The sequence below is a fragment of the Lissotriton vulgaris genome, chromosome 10 (genome assembly GCF_964263255.1).
Source record: "Lissotriton vulgaris chromosome 10, aLisVul1.2, whole genome shotgun sequence".
NCBI classification, from domain to species: domain Eukaryota; kingdom Metazoa; phylum Chordata; class Amphibia; order Caudata; family Salamandridae; genus Lissotriton; species Lissotriton vulgaris.
Genome location: NC_141698.1, coordinates 482,202,567 through 482,222,379, shown reverse-complemented (window position 1 = coordinate 482,222,379; position 19,813 = coordinate 482,202,567). Strand labels below are relative to the sequence as shown.

Below are 19,813 nucleotides of genomic sequence, written 5' to 3'. Positions count from 1 at the left end.
GGGTCGGTGTGGATTTTTGAGTGGTAAGGGATTGTTTAGGGTGTAGGGTGGTTATGTGTTTTTGGGTGGCAAGGTCATTTTAGGGTTGTTGGTGAGCTTTGGTTTTTGAGTTGTAAGGTATATTTTACGGATTGCGGGCGGTATACATTTTTGGGCGGCTAGGACATTTTTAGGGTTTAGGTTGGGTATGGCTTTTTGGGTATTAAGGTCTTTTTTTAGGGTTTCAGGTGGTTATTGGCTTTTGGGTGGAAGTACATTTTTAGGGTTTTGCATGTGTATGGTTTTTTCGGTGGCAAATGGTTTTTTTAGGATTTAGAGTAGGTGTGGGTGTTTGAGTGGTATGGTAAGTTTTAGGGTTTAGTTTGGGTGTGGGTTTTTGAGTTGTAAGGGATTTTTCAAGGTTTACGTTGGGTATGGGCTTTGGGCAGCAAGGGAATTTTTAGGGTTCAGGGTGACTATGGGGTTTTACTACATAAGGTACCTTTTAGGGTTTAGGGTGGGTGTGGGGTTTTGAGTGGAAAGGGATTTTGTTTGGTTTTAGGGTTGGTATGATTTTTTCGTGGCAATGGAATTTTTAGGGGTTTTGGTGGCTGCAGATTTTTAGCATGCCAGGTACTATTTATAGTTTGGGGTCGGTTTTTGAGTGGTAAGGGACTTTTTAGGGATTAGGGTTAATATGAGTTTTTGCATAGCAAGAGAATCTTTAGCGTTCAGGTGTTTAGGGTCGATATGGGTTTTTGGGCGGTAAGGGATTTGTTAGAGTTCATGTTGGGCATGGGTTTTTGATTGGTGAGGGTTTTTGGGTGGTAAGGGATTTGTTAGGGTTCATGTTGGGCATGGTTTTTGATTGGTGAGGGTTTTTTTAGGGTAGGTCTGGGCTTCTAGATGGCAAGGGGACATTTTAGGGTTTTGGGTGGGTATGGTGTTTCAGTTAACATGGGACTTTTTAGGGTTTAGGGTAGGAATGGGTTTTTCTATGGTAAGGGATTTATTAGGGTTTAGGTTGGCAAGGGAATTTCTAGAGTTTAGGGTGGGTATAGGCTTTAGGTTGGTAAGGGATATTTTAGAGGTTAGGGTCGGTAAGGGTTTTAGGGTGGCAAGTGCGTTATTAGCATTTTTTACTTGACTATATCTTTGGTGCCAGTTGACGATGCTTCACGACATTTTCCAAAAAAGTGTGCTGTTGATTCTAGTTAAGCAATTGAAAGTTTCACGGGGGAGACGTGAAGCATGGGCCAAGAAAACAATGGAGTGTCAACAAAAGGCTGAACCACTCGACGGAATTACACCAAACGTGGCAGAAATGTATATTTTGTTCTGGAGGTCATGCTTTTGTTATTTGGTATAAATCCATTCAGTAGTCTTGGAAATTATAAAGGAACACTAAGGGGCCGATTCAAATCTCGGTTGGAAAGGACTCCTGCAGTCCGACCGAGCGAGTACGATGCGGCTATATGCTGTCAGACTCGGTTAGGTCAGACTCCCATAGCAGTCAATGGGAGCCGGTCGTACAATACGTACATGGGCTTCCATTGACTAAATGGGTACGTTGCGGACAAGTGTGCCCCCTACAGTGGGTACGCATCCGTGCCATACGCACCGTACATGCCTGTGTTGGGGAGACCCATGGGTCTCCCCCTGTGTCCGAGTCGTAAAGCTGCGGGTAACAGGGGGTCCGATGCGGACCCCCAAAGTCTGACTCCAGGAGCTATTGTGAGCAGGAATCTCCGACTTGATCCGGCTGTCCGAATCGAGCATCGTACTAGCTCGGTCGTGAAACGTCTCCATTGCACGCCACGGTTAGCTTACGACTGAGTCGTACGGAATGGTTCGGACCCGGTTACAATTCGTATGGAGATTTAGCACTTGTTCACATCGTACTTTGTCGTCCGGACCCATGTTCGACCCGGAAGGAAATTCATCCCCCGAATCGGATCCGCTAAGGTCAAACCCGATTCGGTGCTCTACCTACCGAGATCGGAATCGGCCCCTAAATGTGTATATGTGGGCTTATGTTGTACTTTTGTAGTACCTTAGTATACATGTTTAACACTCATAAACCTTTAGAAACACTATGACTGGATGATATCATCAGTGATGTCATGAGTGGTGTCATTGATCACGTTCGAGTGATGCAATATGTGAGGTCCTAAGCAGTGCATTGCCGGGGGCATACCTTATAGTTGGCTTAGGTAATTATAACTTCTGGATTTCTATGATTTTGTTTGTGTGAATTCTGAGCCTAACTATAATATCCCTGTAACTTTTGTTTTTTTAAGTGACTTTTTAAAGTTTTTTTATGTCTATTTTTAACTATAACTTCTCTGTAACCTTTGTTTTTTCATTGAATTTCTAAGGTTTTTAAACATTTGTACTTTTGTAACTGAAACTTGTAACCTTAGAGGATGGGTTTGTGAGTGGCTGTATGTCTCGTAGAGTGAGTTTGAATGGCTATATGAGTGGGTGGGTATGTGATTGGCTGTATGGGTCAATGAGTGGGTGTGCAGTGGTTTTGTGGCTATATGACTGGGTGGGTGAGTGGCTCTATTGGTGAGTTTATGAATGGGTGTGCAAGTGGCTGTATGGGTTTGTGGATTGTGTGAGTGATCTTATGAATGTATTAGTGGGTGTGTGAGTGCTTGTTTGTGGAGCTTGCAAGTTGATTTGTGCATTTGTTTTTCTTATAGTAATTTAAATAAAAACCATATACTCTCACGTCTCCAGGAGAGAAGTAGAAATATCCCAGAGAGCAAAGTGATTACAGATAAGCTGCATTAACCCACTTCACAGATTTCAGATTGTTTTTTAAGTTGCAATTCCCTGAAAAACACACTTGTCTTACCTTTGCCAAGTGTACAAGTGAAATCATTACCTAACTATAACCTTTGCTTCTTTCTGTGAATATTGAAGGTTTGTTTAATTCTATTTCCGAATTATAATGTCCCTGTAACCCTTGTTTTTTTCAGTGAAATTCTAAGTTTTTTTTTAATTAAGTAAGATGCCCATTGCAAGGCACAGTGGGGTAAGGGGGCTAAACACAGGGCTTGGCAGTGTGCTGCCCCACACAAGCTTGCTGCTCCGGCCCCCTTCATCCTAGCCATCCATTGTCAAAATCCATCACCCTGCTTCCTCATTACAGCAGTGTGTGGCTATTGTTTGACCACTGCCCTTCCTACCTGCCCTAAACCGTTTGATTGCTGTCCATTCTACCTCCTCCCTACCCTCTGTTGTTTTGTCCATGCATCAGCCCCCTCTCCCCTGCCCTGCATGGTCAAATGTGTTACTCTGCCCTCCATTTAGCTTGATGTCTCTACCCACTCCTCCTGCCTGCTGTCACCCATTTCTATGACCCATAATTGCCCTTCTGCTTAGCTTCGGCGCTTAGCTTGCTGCTCCTACTATCCTTCTACCTGCCCTCCGATGTCTGTGTGCATGCCCCTGCTCCCTCTTTTCTGCTCATCATACTTCATGGACTTGCCACCGTCCCATCTACTCTGAGAACTATGCTCAGCTGCCACTGCCCCTCCTACCTGCCCAGCATTGTCAGATGGCTGTAGTGTCCCGGCCACCTTCACCCTGCCTGTCCAAGTTCCATGCCTCATCAACTCCCTCCTATACTCCATGGTCCACTTTGCTGCCACTCCCTTCTGCCCTGCATGTCCTGTTGTGCTGCAACTGTTCCTCCTGTCTTCCCTGGGTGGTTTGTTGTGAAGCCACATCCCCTGCTCTCCTTTGTCTGTGTCCAGCCCCTATCCCCCTTCTGTCCTCCATGGTCCTTGGTACATGCCCCATCCCCTCCCTGTAGTCCACCATGGCTGTTGTGCTGTTACTAACCCACCCGCTTGCCATGCATGATCTTCTGTGCTGCCACAGCCCTGGGATGCCCCATGGGTAGCTCCGTGCTTAACAAATGCTGTTTCATTCATTCACTCACATCGCCCCAACTGCCTTGTGTGGTCAGCTTGCTGCCCCATACCCCTGGGGCAGTATTAAAAGATCCTCCATATTAGCGGACGGTATCAGATTGAACCATAATTCTGCCCTTATGATGCACTGATAATTTTTTTTAGAAAGGAAATCAGTTTAATTGCTGCTGAAGATAGACAATTCAATTGAGGGTACCTTTGAAGCAGCCATAGTTGTCGTCTGTCTGTTTATTGGACTGCCATCCTTTGGAAATAAATCAGTGTTTTCAAAACTTGAAGAGAGATATTGAGGCATTCAGAGGCTTCACATTTAGAGGCTATTCCCTCAAACATCTGATCAGAAAGAGTAAATTCGGAGACTTGTGCATTTATTTCAATTTGAGATTCTTCTGAAGAAGCTCGGGAAAAAAACAGGCTGTAAATGCACTACTTGGTCTGAATTTTGCTGCAGAGCAATACTATTAGCATAAGCTCAATGTTCTCAAGATTAACATTCTGTTATAATTGTGGTCCAAATGTTTATACGTTAGGAACTTTTCCTGTTAATTCTGTGCTTGACTTGTCTTCATTTGCCAACTTTTTTGATTTTAAGTGACCCTACCACTCTTGCGGAAGGAGTATTTTACCCTGGCATATTTGCTAGTGTTTTCTAGTTTGACTTTATTGTTGCATTGATTAAAAACTGGGTAAATGGGGAGAGAGGGTGCATTTAACTCCAGGTTATGCTCGTTGAGATCTTCGAAAAATAGTTTACATTAGGAGTACGTTGTACCTTCATCCTTTTAGGTTTATCATTTACTCTATCTCTCCCTGTTTGGGATGCCCTCCGCTGTATTTGTTGATTGTGCTCCAACCCAATTTTGGCATCCTCTGTCAAACATCTTTTTTTTCTCCTTGCTTATTAGTTTTTTCGGATGACTGAAAAACACCAAAATAACTAATCAGCTATCTTAATACTGCTGTTTGTAACGCAAGATTGTGATCTGAATTTGTAATTGTTTTTCTAATAGCATAAAAATTGATTCAAATATTCTTTGACTGGTTTGAAAGGATTCAGATAATTGAACAAGCTCTCCCAAAGGATGATACAAAGAGTTTAGAGGTTTATCCTCAGTAATCCTGGGCTGGAAAGACAAACAGCATTAAGTGAAGAAGAGGAGCGCTCTGAACAAGCAATGACTTGTAGAGGCGCAGCTTCAACACTCTTGTCCTTGGCAGTTATTTTCAATTTATGATCCAAGGGTCTTGATTTTGGGGAAAAATTCTGGGATAGCTGGAAGGCGTACGAATGACCAGAACAAGGGTGCAGAATTTGCTGAAAGAGGGACGAGCACGTGCTCTCAATGGAGGAGACTGACACCCCAAGCCAGATTAGGTGCCTCCGAGCGCCGAGGCAAGGGTGTTCAACCCAACTGTGTACAACCAGTCAGCAAGTAGCCAACAGAGGAGACAAGGGAAGACAGAAGCCGAGGAGGCGGGCAAAAGAAACGCTGCAACAACAGAAAACTTCCTGGAACAGAACCAGAGAGCTCGCCAGGAAACAGCTTGCAAGCGGCAAACTCCAGCTGCCGCCGTCCTCCTCAAAGGTCAGAAGACAGCAAGACAGCAGTGACGCAGGAAAACAGTACGTCACACACCAGCCCTGCAGCCCAAGAATGATCAGGGCAACCAAGGATCATGGTTGTCTCACCTACTGGTCCACCAACTATGTGTTTCAGGAATTTTTTAGAAGAGAGTCAGGCTAACGTGGTTTGAAAATTATAAAAACACGTGGGACTCTTCAAACTGTTAAACAGGGACCAAGGATTTGTGTCCTACTCATCAAAAGGAAAATATCTCTTTTAGTCCCACTCTCAACAAACCACACCTCTCCTTCTTAGATGCAGACTTAACTGAGTTGGAGCTCAAGAATGCTGTTCTTCAACTTCCCAAGGACAAGGCTCCTGGTTCTAATGGTTTGTCTGTTAAATTTTACTCACATTTTCACACCTCCGACTTCCAAAACTACTTTTTTTGATTTCTTATTTTGTCACTCAAAAATGCACACAAGGAGGTTTTTCACAGGCAATGCTTTGCTTGCTTCCTAAAAAGGATAAAGACCTGTCTTAGGGCCCCATTATGATGGCACCGTAACAGCAAATGGGACCGACCGCCAGAGGAGCGGCGGTTCCGCTATTCAAATTAGGATGTGACCGCCATGCTAATATGGTGGGGGTAAATGGCCGTCAGGCGGGGAGTTATGCAATCCGCCCTCCATCATAATAGGCCACTAAGTGTGGGAATTATAGGCCCATTTCTCTTATTAACAAGGACTGCAAAATATATGCAAAGGCCTTGGCATTACGTATTAAGCAGGTGTTCCCAGAATCAATAGACATTGTTCTATCAGGCTTTGTGAAAGGTCATCTTATTTTAGATAACTCTCGAACCTTCTTCAATACAACCATATGGCCTCTAGGTCCGAAATACCTTATGCAGCCATAACTTTGGATGCTGAGAAGGCCTTTGCCCGTGTTAATTGGGATTTTATGTTTGGTGCATTAAAATGAAATGGTATCTGTCCACATGTTCTTAGATATGTTCATCTACTATATTCTCAGCCTTCCACTTTGTTGTATAGTTCCTATAAGAACTATATAGGATCTGCAAGTTTAGACAACCTACACTGCGAGACTGGTGTCCAGACTGATTCCAGACACCCCCACCGAGTATATTAGCCTGTGTACCAACTAGCTTGCAATGCCACTTTAACCTCCTCTTACCAAGGAGAGAATAGTTCTTGGCAACTACCGAACATGAAAACCCTGAAACTAAGAATCCTCATACATAATGTATGAGGCCAGTGTTCAGGGAAAAACCCTATGTACTGTGTAGTATTGTAACTAGGTAAAAGGTCAGTCCCTCAAATCCGTTATGTATGTAGTATAGGAGAGAATGTAGGTGAAGGGTTATGATGTTGCCCGAACCTATATTGGGGTACCTATATGAAATATAACACTTCAGCCTATGATAATGGCATGCAATCTGCATATTTTCCTATTTTCCGAGGCATCCGATTGGACTGCCGACTTTCCCCTCTCCTTTTTATTCTCTCTCTGGAACCTTTCCTAGAGAAAATACACAGATCGTCTGCTTTCTCTGGAGTCAAATACCGGCATCTGGAAGTTCAATTCCCCGCTCATGCAGATGATGTATTATTATATGTCACTACTAATTACACATTCAGTTTTTTCAATTTTTAAACAAATATTCCCTGGTATCCGGATATAAACTCAATATAGATAAGACAGAGGCACTGCCATTAAATAAATATTGTCTCCTCAATATGTTTAAGGAGAACGGCTTTACCTGGACATCTAAATCCATCAAATGTTTAGGCATTCTATATTTTAATAACATTAAAGAAACCATTCAAATAAATTTCGAACAAGTAAAATAAAAAATGTCCAATATGTCACTAGCTTGGTCCCCTCTTATCTTGGTGGGGGAGACTAGCTATGATTAAAATAATCATGTTAGCGATAATTAATATCTATTTGTCCATGCTTTAAGTCAAACTCCCTCTTACTTTTTTCAAGTCTGTTAATCGTTTACTAGTATCTTTTTTATGGAACAAACACAAATCGAGAATATCTCTTTCTTGGCTTTCAACAGGCTAGGAATAATGTAGGGGTGAATTTACCTGTTATTAGTAGATACCATCACCCTTTTTCTCTAAAGCAGATTTGAAACTCCCTTTCTGTTTCTTCACTGGAAGAATGTACAGTCTGGAGGCAACTGGAGCAACTTGTATTGCCCCTTTTTCACTTACAGAAACGGCCAACTGATACCGAGCTCCTAGGAATCTCCTTTCAGCCCTAATTACACACTCTTTCTCGGTTGTCACACCTCTTCTACTTAAGTCTAATTCTCTACTAGAATTTCTTTTTACAAATCACGATATGGTACAACAAGCACATTAAATCAAACAATCAGGCTCTTTATTGGAAGGAATGGATAGATAAAGGAATATTAATATTTGGTGATATAATTTCCAATGATGGTTGTGTTCGAATTTAGAGACATCCAGCTTAAATACGATTTTTCATCATTTTATTCAGTTCAGTTTAACATTATTAGACCCACTATTTTGAAGCTTTATTGTCAATCTTCCTCTTCATCAAGTCTCCTATTGTCTCCTTTACCCTCCATTTATTTTTCCTCAAAGGTGAAAGCTTTGTACACATACAACCTTTATGTCTCCTACCTAAGACTAGATCCAAGTCTGAAATTGAATTATTATGGGAATTGGACTTTAATGAAGAATTCTCTCATCACACCTGGGAAAATATTTGGGCCAAGATACACTCAACTTCTCGCTCTGCTGCCACCACCCAAACTCTATTCTATTTCTATAATAGACTACGTTACACTCCCACTCATTTATATAAGTTTCATCTAATCAATGACACCAAATGTTGCTCATGTACCCAAGAAAACTGTGACTTTTTGCTTATGTTTTTTTAATGTTCCCAAGTTCAAAGTTTTTGGTTGTTAATTTGGGATAAGCTTAATAACATTTTGTTTACGCATTATACATTTAATAGAGTACATCTGTTTTTGGGTAGTGTGGCCCTTCTACAGCAATCCCCCAAAGTGACTGCGAAGTTTATTGACTTGACGATAGCCCTGGCTTTACAAATTATCACATCCAATTAGAAAGACACTTCAAATATGATCTTCATTGCCTGGTGAAACTTACTATACCATCATCACAGGTTAGACAGAGCATTTGCTACCATAGTACTACTAATGATAAAAAGGGATCTGTTCTAGCTTCCTCTTAAGGTCATATTTATCCAGAACCATTACCCCTGCTAGACATGTGAGCCCCTTTTTGGACTCTCATAGGTAGCCCTTAGCTTGCTTTTGATTATTTGGTTACAACAGAAGATTGCTACTTATGTTATTTTAACCTTGTTCTAGATTTTCTTCATTTTCTTCCTTCTTATTTCTTCTTCCCTTCTCTCTTCTCGCTCTTTTATTCTTTCATCTTTTTTCTTATTTTTAATTATTTTTAGAACATGCTACAGTTTTGTATTAATATTGTTTTTTCGACTCTAGCCTTATATTTTCCCTCATTATTTTTTTCTTAATTATTAATCCATTTTAGCTGCGATATTTTCACTGCTTAATGTATTATTTTTACATAATGCTTGAGCACATGTATCTCAAATTACTATGTATTGTTCTACAATTTCATTAAATAAAGCATCTTTAACAAAGAATGTGATTACCCAAGTGTAGACAAGTTACCCGAATGGGAGGCTAGGATTGAAAACAGTGTTTCCTGGTTCCACGTTTCCAGCTAGTCCACAACTTGAATGACAGTGATTCAGATGGCAAGGCCAAAGGGCTGTCCTTCCTCTGGAAACTTCACTGTGTTTTGGGCCCTACACAGCTTTAAAATAAAGTGCTTATTTCCATCATATTTAGGTGTGGTGGTAAAGCTGAGATTAGATGTCAAATGTCTTAATGCTATGGCTAAAACAATCACTGGAACAGATTCTGTGGCAGAGAGTAGTTACTGAGCGGTATGCGTGACAGATATTGATATTTACAACTGTTGTTCTAAAGCTTATGACCATTTCATTCTATTTGAATACCAAAGTTGTTCATGTTCTAAACCGGTCTCTCAAAATTTGCAATAGCAAGCAGTCAAGGCTTACTCCAGGAGTGTGAATAGTATTCAGGGTTATATAAAATCAATCTACAGCCAGGTTATCTTTTAAGATGGCCATATTTAAAGGAGGTGGATATAGACTGAAACCGCCAAAATGTGTCATGCACTTTGTAGACCCCTGCTCCTCAACAAACATATTCTGATATCCTGCAAATTCAATGTGTTTCAGCATGCACGACATGTCCTGGGAAGCACAAATGGAACATTGGCCACCCTACCTGGGCCTCGCAGAGCTAGGCCATGGTTGTAGACCAAGGTAACTGGGGCCCTCTCCCATGGGCCATGCTTCACTATCCACAGCTGAGAGATTCAGGGGATGGGAGAACTGTCTTGTGGGACTCTGAGTGCAAGACAATAGCTGGGGGACATAGGGAAGTGTGGGCCCTTCTACCAGACCCACAGAGCTAGACAACAGATCAAGCGCTAGACAATAGATGTAAGGCCCAAGGGAAAGTGCCTCCCTCCCCTGGGCCTCACAGCTCTGGATCATGTAGCATGTCCCAGGGGAGTGGGCTCCCCTCTCCTGGGCTTGCAGTGCTAGACCACTGCTGCGAGGCCCAGGCTAGAGGACTCCCCAGGCTTGGGCCTCACAATGCGATGGCCTTGGAAAGGGTGACCCCCCACCAGTCATATTGCATGTACTTCACAGGGTTTTACCATCATTATGCACATGGGCATATGTCAGGGAGATAGCCGTCAGTGGTGCAGCAGACTTTGGAGGCTGGTGAAATTTGATAGTGGTAGGGCAGATTCTGTTTTCATCTGTGCGTGGATTTCCCATTAAAGCCTGAAAAACAGCAGCGCAACTGCACTTTTGGTTTCATGTTTCCATATCTTCCTAACTTTGTCAAAACAGTAAACTCAGTCAAAACCATTACACCCTATTTTCCCATCATTAATGTGAGCTCACAGCACAGTTGAAAAACAAACACAGAATGAGTGAGAGGCATGAATGCATGTTTTCCATGTAAATTACGGGACAGCAGCAAAAACATAACAGCAATCAACTGGCGGTTGTTGTTGCTGAAATCGCGAGTGGTTTACTTTTACTGAACTAACAGTGCTTTATTCGGGCACTAGCTTGTTCAACGGAAACAGTTTTAAAAGCAAATAACATTTTTTTTTTAAACTGTCTTGAGATGGCTGAGCTGGGAAAAGATGAAGAGTTGTCCCTCAGCATAAAAGACAATGTGCTTGCTTTTCAATGCTTTTGAACTCAGAATGCCGGTCTCTTTCTGTAGCCTGCCCCACAGCTTTAAAAAGTAAACCAACAGTGGGTAATAGTGGAGGAGGTAGATCCCTCACTAAGCTGGTCGCCACCCTCTCCTTCTTTCTAATCATCGAGCTGCTCTGCCCGGCCCTTTGCTTGAAAGGAGTTCTGCTGAACCTGTCCTGGGCCACAGCAGTAAATGTCCAAATGGAAACCTATTCATCCCTGCTAAACCTAGCCTTGACCATTACTGTGAAGTCAGTGCCCCGACTTGTGCCTCCAGGGCGAGGACTTCCTCGATCGGGGCATGTGCAGGGCTCTATTTTCCTAGCAGCAATCCCTCACTCAAAAAGAAAAAACAAAAAAAACAATCTAGGTTTAACCATCATGGGCATCTTGTGGTTTATTGTGCTCGAATTTCCTCCATGATGGCAGGGTAACGCCCATCACACCCTTAGGCACCAGTCACCCATGGCAGCAGGAGCAGGGGCCCCCAAAATTATAAGGTACCCAATTTACCCAAATGATGACTATATTTCACTGTGCAGCAATCAGACATGAGTAAAGGAATGCTTTTACTTTGAACAAAGTTCCATGTCACCACAAGATGCCACTTGACTCCCTTACATGGGCCACACAGCCATGGGTGGGCACTCAGGGGAATGGGGTTATGGGCCCAACAAACCCAAATTATGGCTGCATTTTACTCTATAGTCAGTGGTTGGTTGGGAGGAGGAGGCAGATGAACAACAACTTGCCTTGCTTGTACCAGTGCCTACTGTGCCATTATTACACCACTGGCTCCCATCGCCTGGGCTTCACATTCATGGCCCTCCACTGCCATTCCTCCCAACAAATGACCCCTGCTCCATGGCACAGGGGTTTAGGACCCTCTCAGAGACATCACTATCAAAAACTGAAGCTATGAGAAGTCTTATTGGCCCAATTTACCTAAATGATGGCTGTATTTTACTGCCTAGACAGTGGATAGAGAGCTAAAGGGGCAAGAGTGATCAGCTTACCTTGCTTTCACCAGAGCCAATGGATCTTTTGTGATGCTGCTGCCCCTCTCTCAAGGGCCTCACAGCTCTGGCCCAGCACTATAACGTCTAGCGTAGGCTTGAGGGTGCAGGATTGTTCCTCATCTCAGATGTTTGTCCTGCATCCTGCAGTGAGCGCATGAATGACCCCAAATATCCAAAGTTTTTTGTTTGCCAAGAAATTAATGCAGGAAGTCAGGCTAATCAATAAAGGATATAAAATAAACAAGCCACCTGCAAAGCCCAGAGTTGCCTAGCCCAGCACTAACTCTGGTAATAACCACCATGTAGCAGTGCAAGGGGCTCGCATTTTTAACATGATAACTGGGAGGGATGGATATGTAGCACCGGAGGTGACCTACATAAGACACTTTATTAAAATGGTTACCTTTAAAGATGCTAAAAAGGAGGAATGTAAAAAATGAGACTGGAATAGCCATAAACAGGCAGGCACCTACCCTAAAATCCTTACTTTAAGAAGATGGCCAGTCACCCCATGAGATAACGACAACTACGGAAAAAAAAAGGCAGAGAAAGAACATTTTTTGCCCAAGATCAAATCATTTGGTAAAGTAGAACCAAGAGTGCAACACAGGAGTGTTTTTTCAAGACACGTAACTTTATAATTCTACCACATGCTTTATCTGTTAAAGATTTAACAGCTAGATTCATCATAGTGCTGTTTTGCGAGTCCTTAATAGCGATTATTAAGGAATCGCTATTAAGGACTTGCAAAACGGGATTCATGTAGGAATCGCTAAATAAATTGCGATTCCTACACATTCCTTATTTGCGATTAGCAAATTGCTAAACGCAAATAAGGAATAACTCCCCATTCATTCCAATGGGCCTAAGGCCCATAGGAATGAATGGGGAGTTATTCCTTATTTGCGATTAGCAATATGAATGGGGAGTTATTCCTTATTTGCGATTAGCAATTTGCTAATCGCAAATAAGGATGCGATTTCAAGGGTGCCAGGGGTGTCCAAAGGACACCCTGTAGCACCCCTGAAATGTAATCTACATTGGTGTTGCGCACACACATGTCCAAAGGACATGTGTGTGTGTAACATGCAACTTAGAAAAATGCATTTAAATGCATTTTTCTAAGTTTTCGCTATTTACCACGAGGTTTGACCTCGCGGTAAATAGCGGCCAGAAATAGCGAATTCGCAAATCAAAAATGGTTAATGAATTGCATTTAAGGAATCTCAAATAGAGATTCCTTAAATGCAATTCCTCGCAAATATGCGATTTCGCAATTACCGATTTTTGCATGTGGGATTATGAATCCCAAATGCAAAAATTGTGCTCGCAAAGGGCCAGATTCGCAGAATCTGGCCCTTTGCGAGACGATTTTTCTTTCATGAATCTAGCTGTAAGTCACCTCATTTAGGACACTTGAACTTATTGAGTTATTCTTCTTTTTGGCCAATACCCATATACAAATCTTCTTGGTGAAACCACAAATGTGTTAAGAATCCTGAGAAGTGAGAATGGAAAGTTGGCTTTTGTACTAGGAAGGGGGCTCTATGTACAGAACCGAGTGGGTGTTGATGGTACCTGAACTTCAATTTTAGAAGTCGGGCTGGACTACTGATGTGAACCTCAGGGGAGGGGCTTACCTTTCTTGGGTCTTACAGACATGGTTAAGCGCTGCAAGACCCGAGGGAGGGCCGTATCCTGGCCTTGCATCACGGAACCATCTTTGCGAACCACAGGGGAGGGCCCCTCCCCCCTCCCTTGGAACTTGCAGCCTTGGTTAAGCACTGTGAGGCCCAGCGAAGGGGGCCCTACATGTTCCAGACAAAAGGGAAATAAGTTTCATGAATTTAGCCGGGCATAAACTGATAGGATGACAACTTGTAACGGTAATATCAAGATCGGCCAAATCAATCGTTACGAAAGACTTTAAAGTAATCACAGTTTGGATATTTGTAATTTTTCAAAGTAAGAATATTATGTGTTAGGAATGTGTTCTGCCTGGATGTTGTCACGCTCACTCTTATTGTAAAAATATTGAGCAAGATTATTACATAGTTGTTTGGAGTGTTATAAGGTAGCTGAAGTAACTGATGAACATTGCTATACTAATAAAACATGGACACATTATTTCAACAGGGTCAAATCCAATCAGAGAAGTAGGTTTTCCTGGCTTTGCTGATTCTAAATTCATAGGAGATAGCGACGTTGATAGATTCTATTCTGTTTTGTATCACAGATTTAGTAATATAAATACTGGCCATGCTGGTGGAATACTGACTAGGAAACTCTAGAGGTCTAATCTCCCTCTCCTCTACCTTTCAGCCATACTGCAACACTGTGAGACCCAGGGAAACAGGTCCACGTGGAACCAGAATCGCAGCATCATTTAATTGCATTTGTATATGTGCTTTCTATGTGTGCTACAAAATTTGGCAAAATCATTGTATGCAGGTAAAAGTAGATATATCACAAAACTGTTAACTGGATTGCCACTGTTCTAATTTACAAATGAGCTCTCGGAAACCGCCTATGCGTATACTAATAATTAGTATCAGAACTTTAAAAGGCTGCAGAAGGCGTGATGCCATTTTAGCTTATATATCATTGTATTCTGGTAGTTTCGGGTATATTACAGTGACTTGAGTGATGCCTTTAATAGACATCAAGCTATTTTCGACTGTTTTGTTTTCATTCATGTCTTTCGTGCTCAAAATTCTTCTGTGCCACAGACCTTATTTTGCAGTGGATATGTGGGAAACCATCATGACTAGTGCCCCTGCCTTCTTGGGTGATACGTTTTCCATCTCCAGTAGTTGCCCCCACACCCACAGCAGAGTACACCCACACCCACAGCAAAGGACACCCACACCCACAGCAAAGGACACCCACACCCACAGCAGAGGACACCTTCAAACAGAGGATGAAGTGCAAAAATGAAATATAAAACAAGGCAAAATGCCCTCCCCACCTATGCACCAAGGATCTCCAAAGACATCGAGATGAACAGCTCCAACCCAGCTCGAAATTAGGAAATATTTAAATGCTCAAATCTTTCAAGAAAACTGCATCATGATGCAGTCACACATTGACGGTCTCTTCGGCTCCGATCATGTAAATCGCTTCACACTGCCTTTGGGCTGATATTCACTATCTAAATCCCATATACATAATGCCTTATTATTGCACAAAACTGGAAATAATTTGTTAACATTTGATGAAATATATGAGTTTTAGGAAGACCTAGGCCAAAAAGTAGTTCAGAGAATATGTGTCTTTATTTTATTAGGGTTATTTTGTATTTTGTTATAGTTTTACTAATATCTATGCCAGGAAAATTAAATTGCTCTTGCAAAGTGGCACCAAGATGCCAATGGACCAAAAGTCAATTGATGGCACTTTCTGGGATTTCATTTCCTGGGTTGTCAAGCGGTGTGCAAATTAAAGGGGCCTTGCCCATTCCCTTTTTACCCCGGCCTCCACAAACCCTAGAACCGACTCTGATAGGCTGCCCCGGGACACCGAAGGTGGCCACCTACGAGGGCGGCCACCCTTAGTGCCATAGGATGGCACGGACCCTGAGCGGTCTAGTGGTTGGGGGGACCAGTGGTCCCCCTGTGATGCTATTCTCTCCTTGTACTATCCCCCAGCCCTAGCCTAACCGGCTCCCTTTTCCTTTGCCAGGTGTCCTTTCCAGCTGCCGGCATCTGAGCGCGGTAAGGCATTATCGTACCTTCACTCCCCAGCCCGCTCAGTCCCCAGGGCATATTTACATCCACAGCCCGCACAGTCCCCAGGGCATATTTTTATTCACACTCCCTTTCCTTTTCGCCCAGAGGCTGTCGCTCTGGTCACATTATGACCCACGCCTATCATACTCGGGTTGAGGTAAGCTAGAATCCATTCTGCTCCTAGCAAGGTGCCCCGTGACTCTCTCTGCACAGCTCTTGGTAGCGCATGTTCCTCCATCATCATTTCACGCACAAGTACAGACCACTATTTCCGCATATAAACACCACCGGTCCCCGACTATTCATTCTTAAACACTGCCGAAATCGCGGGTTGCTCACATAGTCACTCGTCCATACAGAACAATTATTCTTCCTCGTTCTAGCACACCTTGTTCGGCCGACGTGCCGCATGAATACCGTTTCACTGCCTATGAATCACTATTGCCGGTCTACTATGTTTACATCACCTGTTCCGTCACTCGAACCGTTTTAAATATGATAATTCTCTTGCATGGACCACTTCACGGAGCACTACCATGTGCTCTAACTTCCCACGGGCGATTTCACGGAGCACCACAATGTGCTCTAACTTTTTACAAAAGTAACAACTAATGGATATAAAGGAAATGTCTTGACATGCCTGTAATTTACGTATGTATGTATATCTTTTCTTAAATACAACATTAACCCGTTGTGTTTATTTCCCTTCTCTCCCTCCCTCATCCCACCCAGCTTTTCCAATTTCCTCCCTAATTGTGTTGTTTTCCCTCACACTGTTGGGCTTGATTTTATGATATGATGTTAGAATTGTACATAAGGCATGAATTACAATGTCCTGAAGATGATCCTACCATTTTCATAAGGATCAAAACACCGTTGACACCTTTCACTATATGCTAGACCAGAGGTCTTCAAACTTTTAGACACCGAGACCCCCCTGTCAACATTTTGAGCCGTAAGGACCCCCCCTGACAAAAACTTCCAAACCTGTAGACAGGGCTATTAAAATTATGAGGCAGGTGAGGACCAAATTACGCGACAGGCTTGACTAAATTGAGTGGGAAGAAAATGTAAATAATGTTATGTGATGCGTATTTTGGGATAGCATTGCTTCTTTATTTTGACATTTTTTACACACAGTAACACTGAGGAAAGATTTCACCCCATCAGTACCCGTTTATAAGCAAAATACAGCAATTAACATCCGAAAGATTTCCTGTCAACCTTTGAGAAGGGCCTTCCACGCCGCAGGAATACGTGCTGCCACATTATACGCTCACCTGGCCCTGGCCAGGAGAAGCAGGGGTCCCTTGAAAACCTAGCGGTTTTGTGCAGAGTTAAGCAGTTTACCCATGCAGCTTTCGTCTCACCCCCTCTCTTCCACTCCTCTCTCCTCTCCTAACCCCGGATCCCTCTCTCACTTTGCAGGCCATTTTCTTTCACCCCTTTTTACAACTTCTGAACTCTCCCCATTCAACCTCTCACTTCACCTGTAATCACCTCTTGCCATTCTCTATTTTCACTGCCCTCATCTCTAACAGTCTCACACATTTATCTCATGGCCTCTCCAGCCCCGTCACCACCTGTGCCCCTCAGCACTTCTCAGCCACCTTGTCTCTCCATTCAAATTTATGTCTTTTTGTATCTTACACCTCTCCAGTGCCCCATTCAACTTTCAAATTGATCCTTTGTTCTAACAGAAGCCCACACCTTTGGCTCACACTCACTTCTTGCGTGTCCACACTTCTCTTAGGCAATTCACATTTCTCCTCATCCCTAACCTCTTCAATCAAATTCTCTCACTCCTTTGCTGTCCTCTCTCCTTCTCATCTCTCCTCACCAAGCATACGGGCGGGACCCGTGAATGCTCCTCTCGGCCTGGGCCACTCTGCTTATTGTTCCCTATTTCAAGAAGGCATGATTTGTCTGTCTCGCTGTTTTGCTGCAGGCTGCACAGTTATGGAACTTGCACCCTCCTTTGCTTCGCTCCACCAAGAATCTATTATCCTTTACGAGATATAAAAAACGTTCTCTTTGCTCTGTAGGTTACCCCATTTGGCTGGTTCTCCCTCTCGTTCTGTGTTTCTCATTTGCCTACAGGCAGCAGATGGTTATTAGCCCCAGGACATCTTTTGGTAACAGTAGCGCACCACAAGTGTAAATAATATTAATAGCCAGAAGCAGGGGAGTCACTAGATCAGAAATTCGTAGGGGACTAACACTCCCAGCCAGGGCTGGTCCTACCACTGGTCGCACATGGTGCAACAGATTTTTTTTTGATGCCCCACCCCCTACTTTATATTCCTTTTCATTAAATGCATTCTCACAGTAAAACAGTAATTGTAAAATACAAATGTAAGGAACAGGCAGAGTGGGGGCCGTGGGGTACTGGAACCATCCTAAAAAAACGAAGCCTCTGTAACCAGTTTACTAAGGCATGTAAATATGCAAATGGTCCTTAAAGACCTGTGAAAAACTCGGGCGGCTGGAGATGACTCCAGACACTGCCCAGCTGAGCCCCCAGCAGCTCGAGTTTCACTGCAGCAGCAGCCCGGCTGAGACACACGATGAGGGAGGAGGGGGGCTGAAGCCCTTGGGCTTGGGCAGAAGTGTAACTGTGAAGGCGCGACCCCCTTTGCATCGCTCCACGGCCCACCTGGGGGTCGCGCTCCACAGTTTGAAGACCCCTGTGCTAGACTATACTATATATAAAGTCACAATAGTGTACCCATGAATTATCAGTCTGCCAAATGTGATCTGTATGCAGACATTTTCTTCTTGCCTAAATCGACACCTCGTCTGTATGTCACACTTGTCTTTCTGTGGTAGTTGGACACAGGCTGTGTCCCACTTGATATTACATGGATTATTGACTATACAAATATACTTGTTATTAAACCCTGTCCAGCTGGACAGACAATATAGAACCGATTCTTGCTCTACATTTATTACCTAACATTACCTATACTGTCTAGGGACCATTGTCTTTTTAAACATGAAATACACAGCAGCAACACTAAAATCACAGTAAATTACACTGCAAGTGCAATAGATTACTGTAGTGGCATGGATTACACAGTACTTTAGTGGCACTGTTACCTCATCGGATATATTGCCATTTACTGCAATTACACTATAATTGCACTGCACACATTACCGATTTTTAAAATGATACTGCATTCACATATTTATTATGATACTGCCCATCTCCTAAACACAGGTAGGTAAATACAGCAGTTCTTACCTTGTGCTTATGGCAGAAGTTGACAGCTTGGAGTATTTGCCAAACAATGCTTTTAATCATATGTTCGGGAACTCTGCAATAAAAGAAAAATCGCATAGGAAGGAGAGTACGCAATAAAAGAAACATCACATAGGAAGGAGAGTACACAATAAAAGAAACATCACAATGGAAGGAGAGTACGCAATAAAAGAAACATCACATAGGAATAAGAATACTAATAAAAGAAACATCACATAGGAATGAGAATATCAATAAAAGAAACATCACAATGGAAGGAGAGTACGCAATAAAAGAAACATCACATAGGAATAAGACGAATAAGAATACTAATAAAAGAAACATCACATAGGAATGAGAATATCAATAAAAGAAACATCGCATAGGAAGGAGAATATCAATAAAAGAAACATTGCATAGGAAGGAGAGTACTCACTTGAGGTTCAAGCTTTGCTACTAAGACTGATTGTAAGGCTCACTAGTTTCGCAAAACAGCTGACTGAACAGTAAGTTTAGTCAAGGTAGAGTGTACTTATATATTTTTTTAAGCATATTTTTTAGTTTCTGAGAGCAAAATAAACAAGCATTTGTAATGCAACAGATCTCGCATTTGCGAGAGTTAGAGCTACTGGCATTGTAAATGCACATGTTTTTTACTAAGGTGTTTTGGAGTGTAGTGGATGTATGTGGTGTGTAGTGGAATGGTGTGTTTGTTTGGGCACAAAACAATCCAGTAAATGTTTAGCAATATCCGTATGGTGAGTGTTAGTGTTTACTTGTAAAAATGAATGAAATGTGTTATTTAAAAGGAATATTGCATACACTGATGAGCCTAAAGTTGGACTGACATGAAATCCACAACTGTTAAGCAGTCACACCTCTTTGTTTAAAAAAGTAGAGCTGTTACAGGATGTAAACAGCCCTGCTATGCTAAACTAGAGGAGTTGAAGGCTATGTCTGT

At 42.6% G+C, this 19,813-nt stretch overlaps 1 protein-coding gene across 1 annotated transcript in view; it reads right to left on the bottom strand.

The window, feature by feature from the left end:
- The window catches only part of LOC147685432 (cyclin-dependent kinase-like 4), an 892,274-nt gene that overhangs the window by 573,750 nt on the left and 298,711 nt on the right, over positions 1-19,813 (bottom strand). Inside the window, exon 4 of the mRNA XM_086941335.1 lies at positions 18,856-18,928. Coding sequence (XP_086797461.1) covers positions 18,856-18,928 — 73 coding nt within the window. The remainder of the gene's footprint in view (positions 1-18,855; positions 18,929-19,813) is intronic.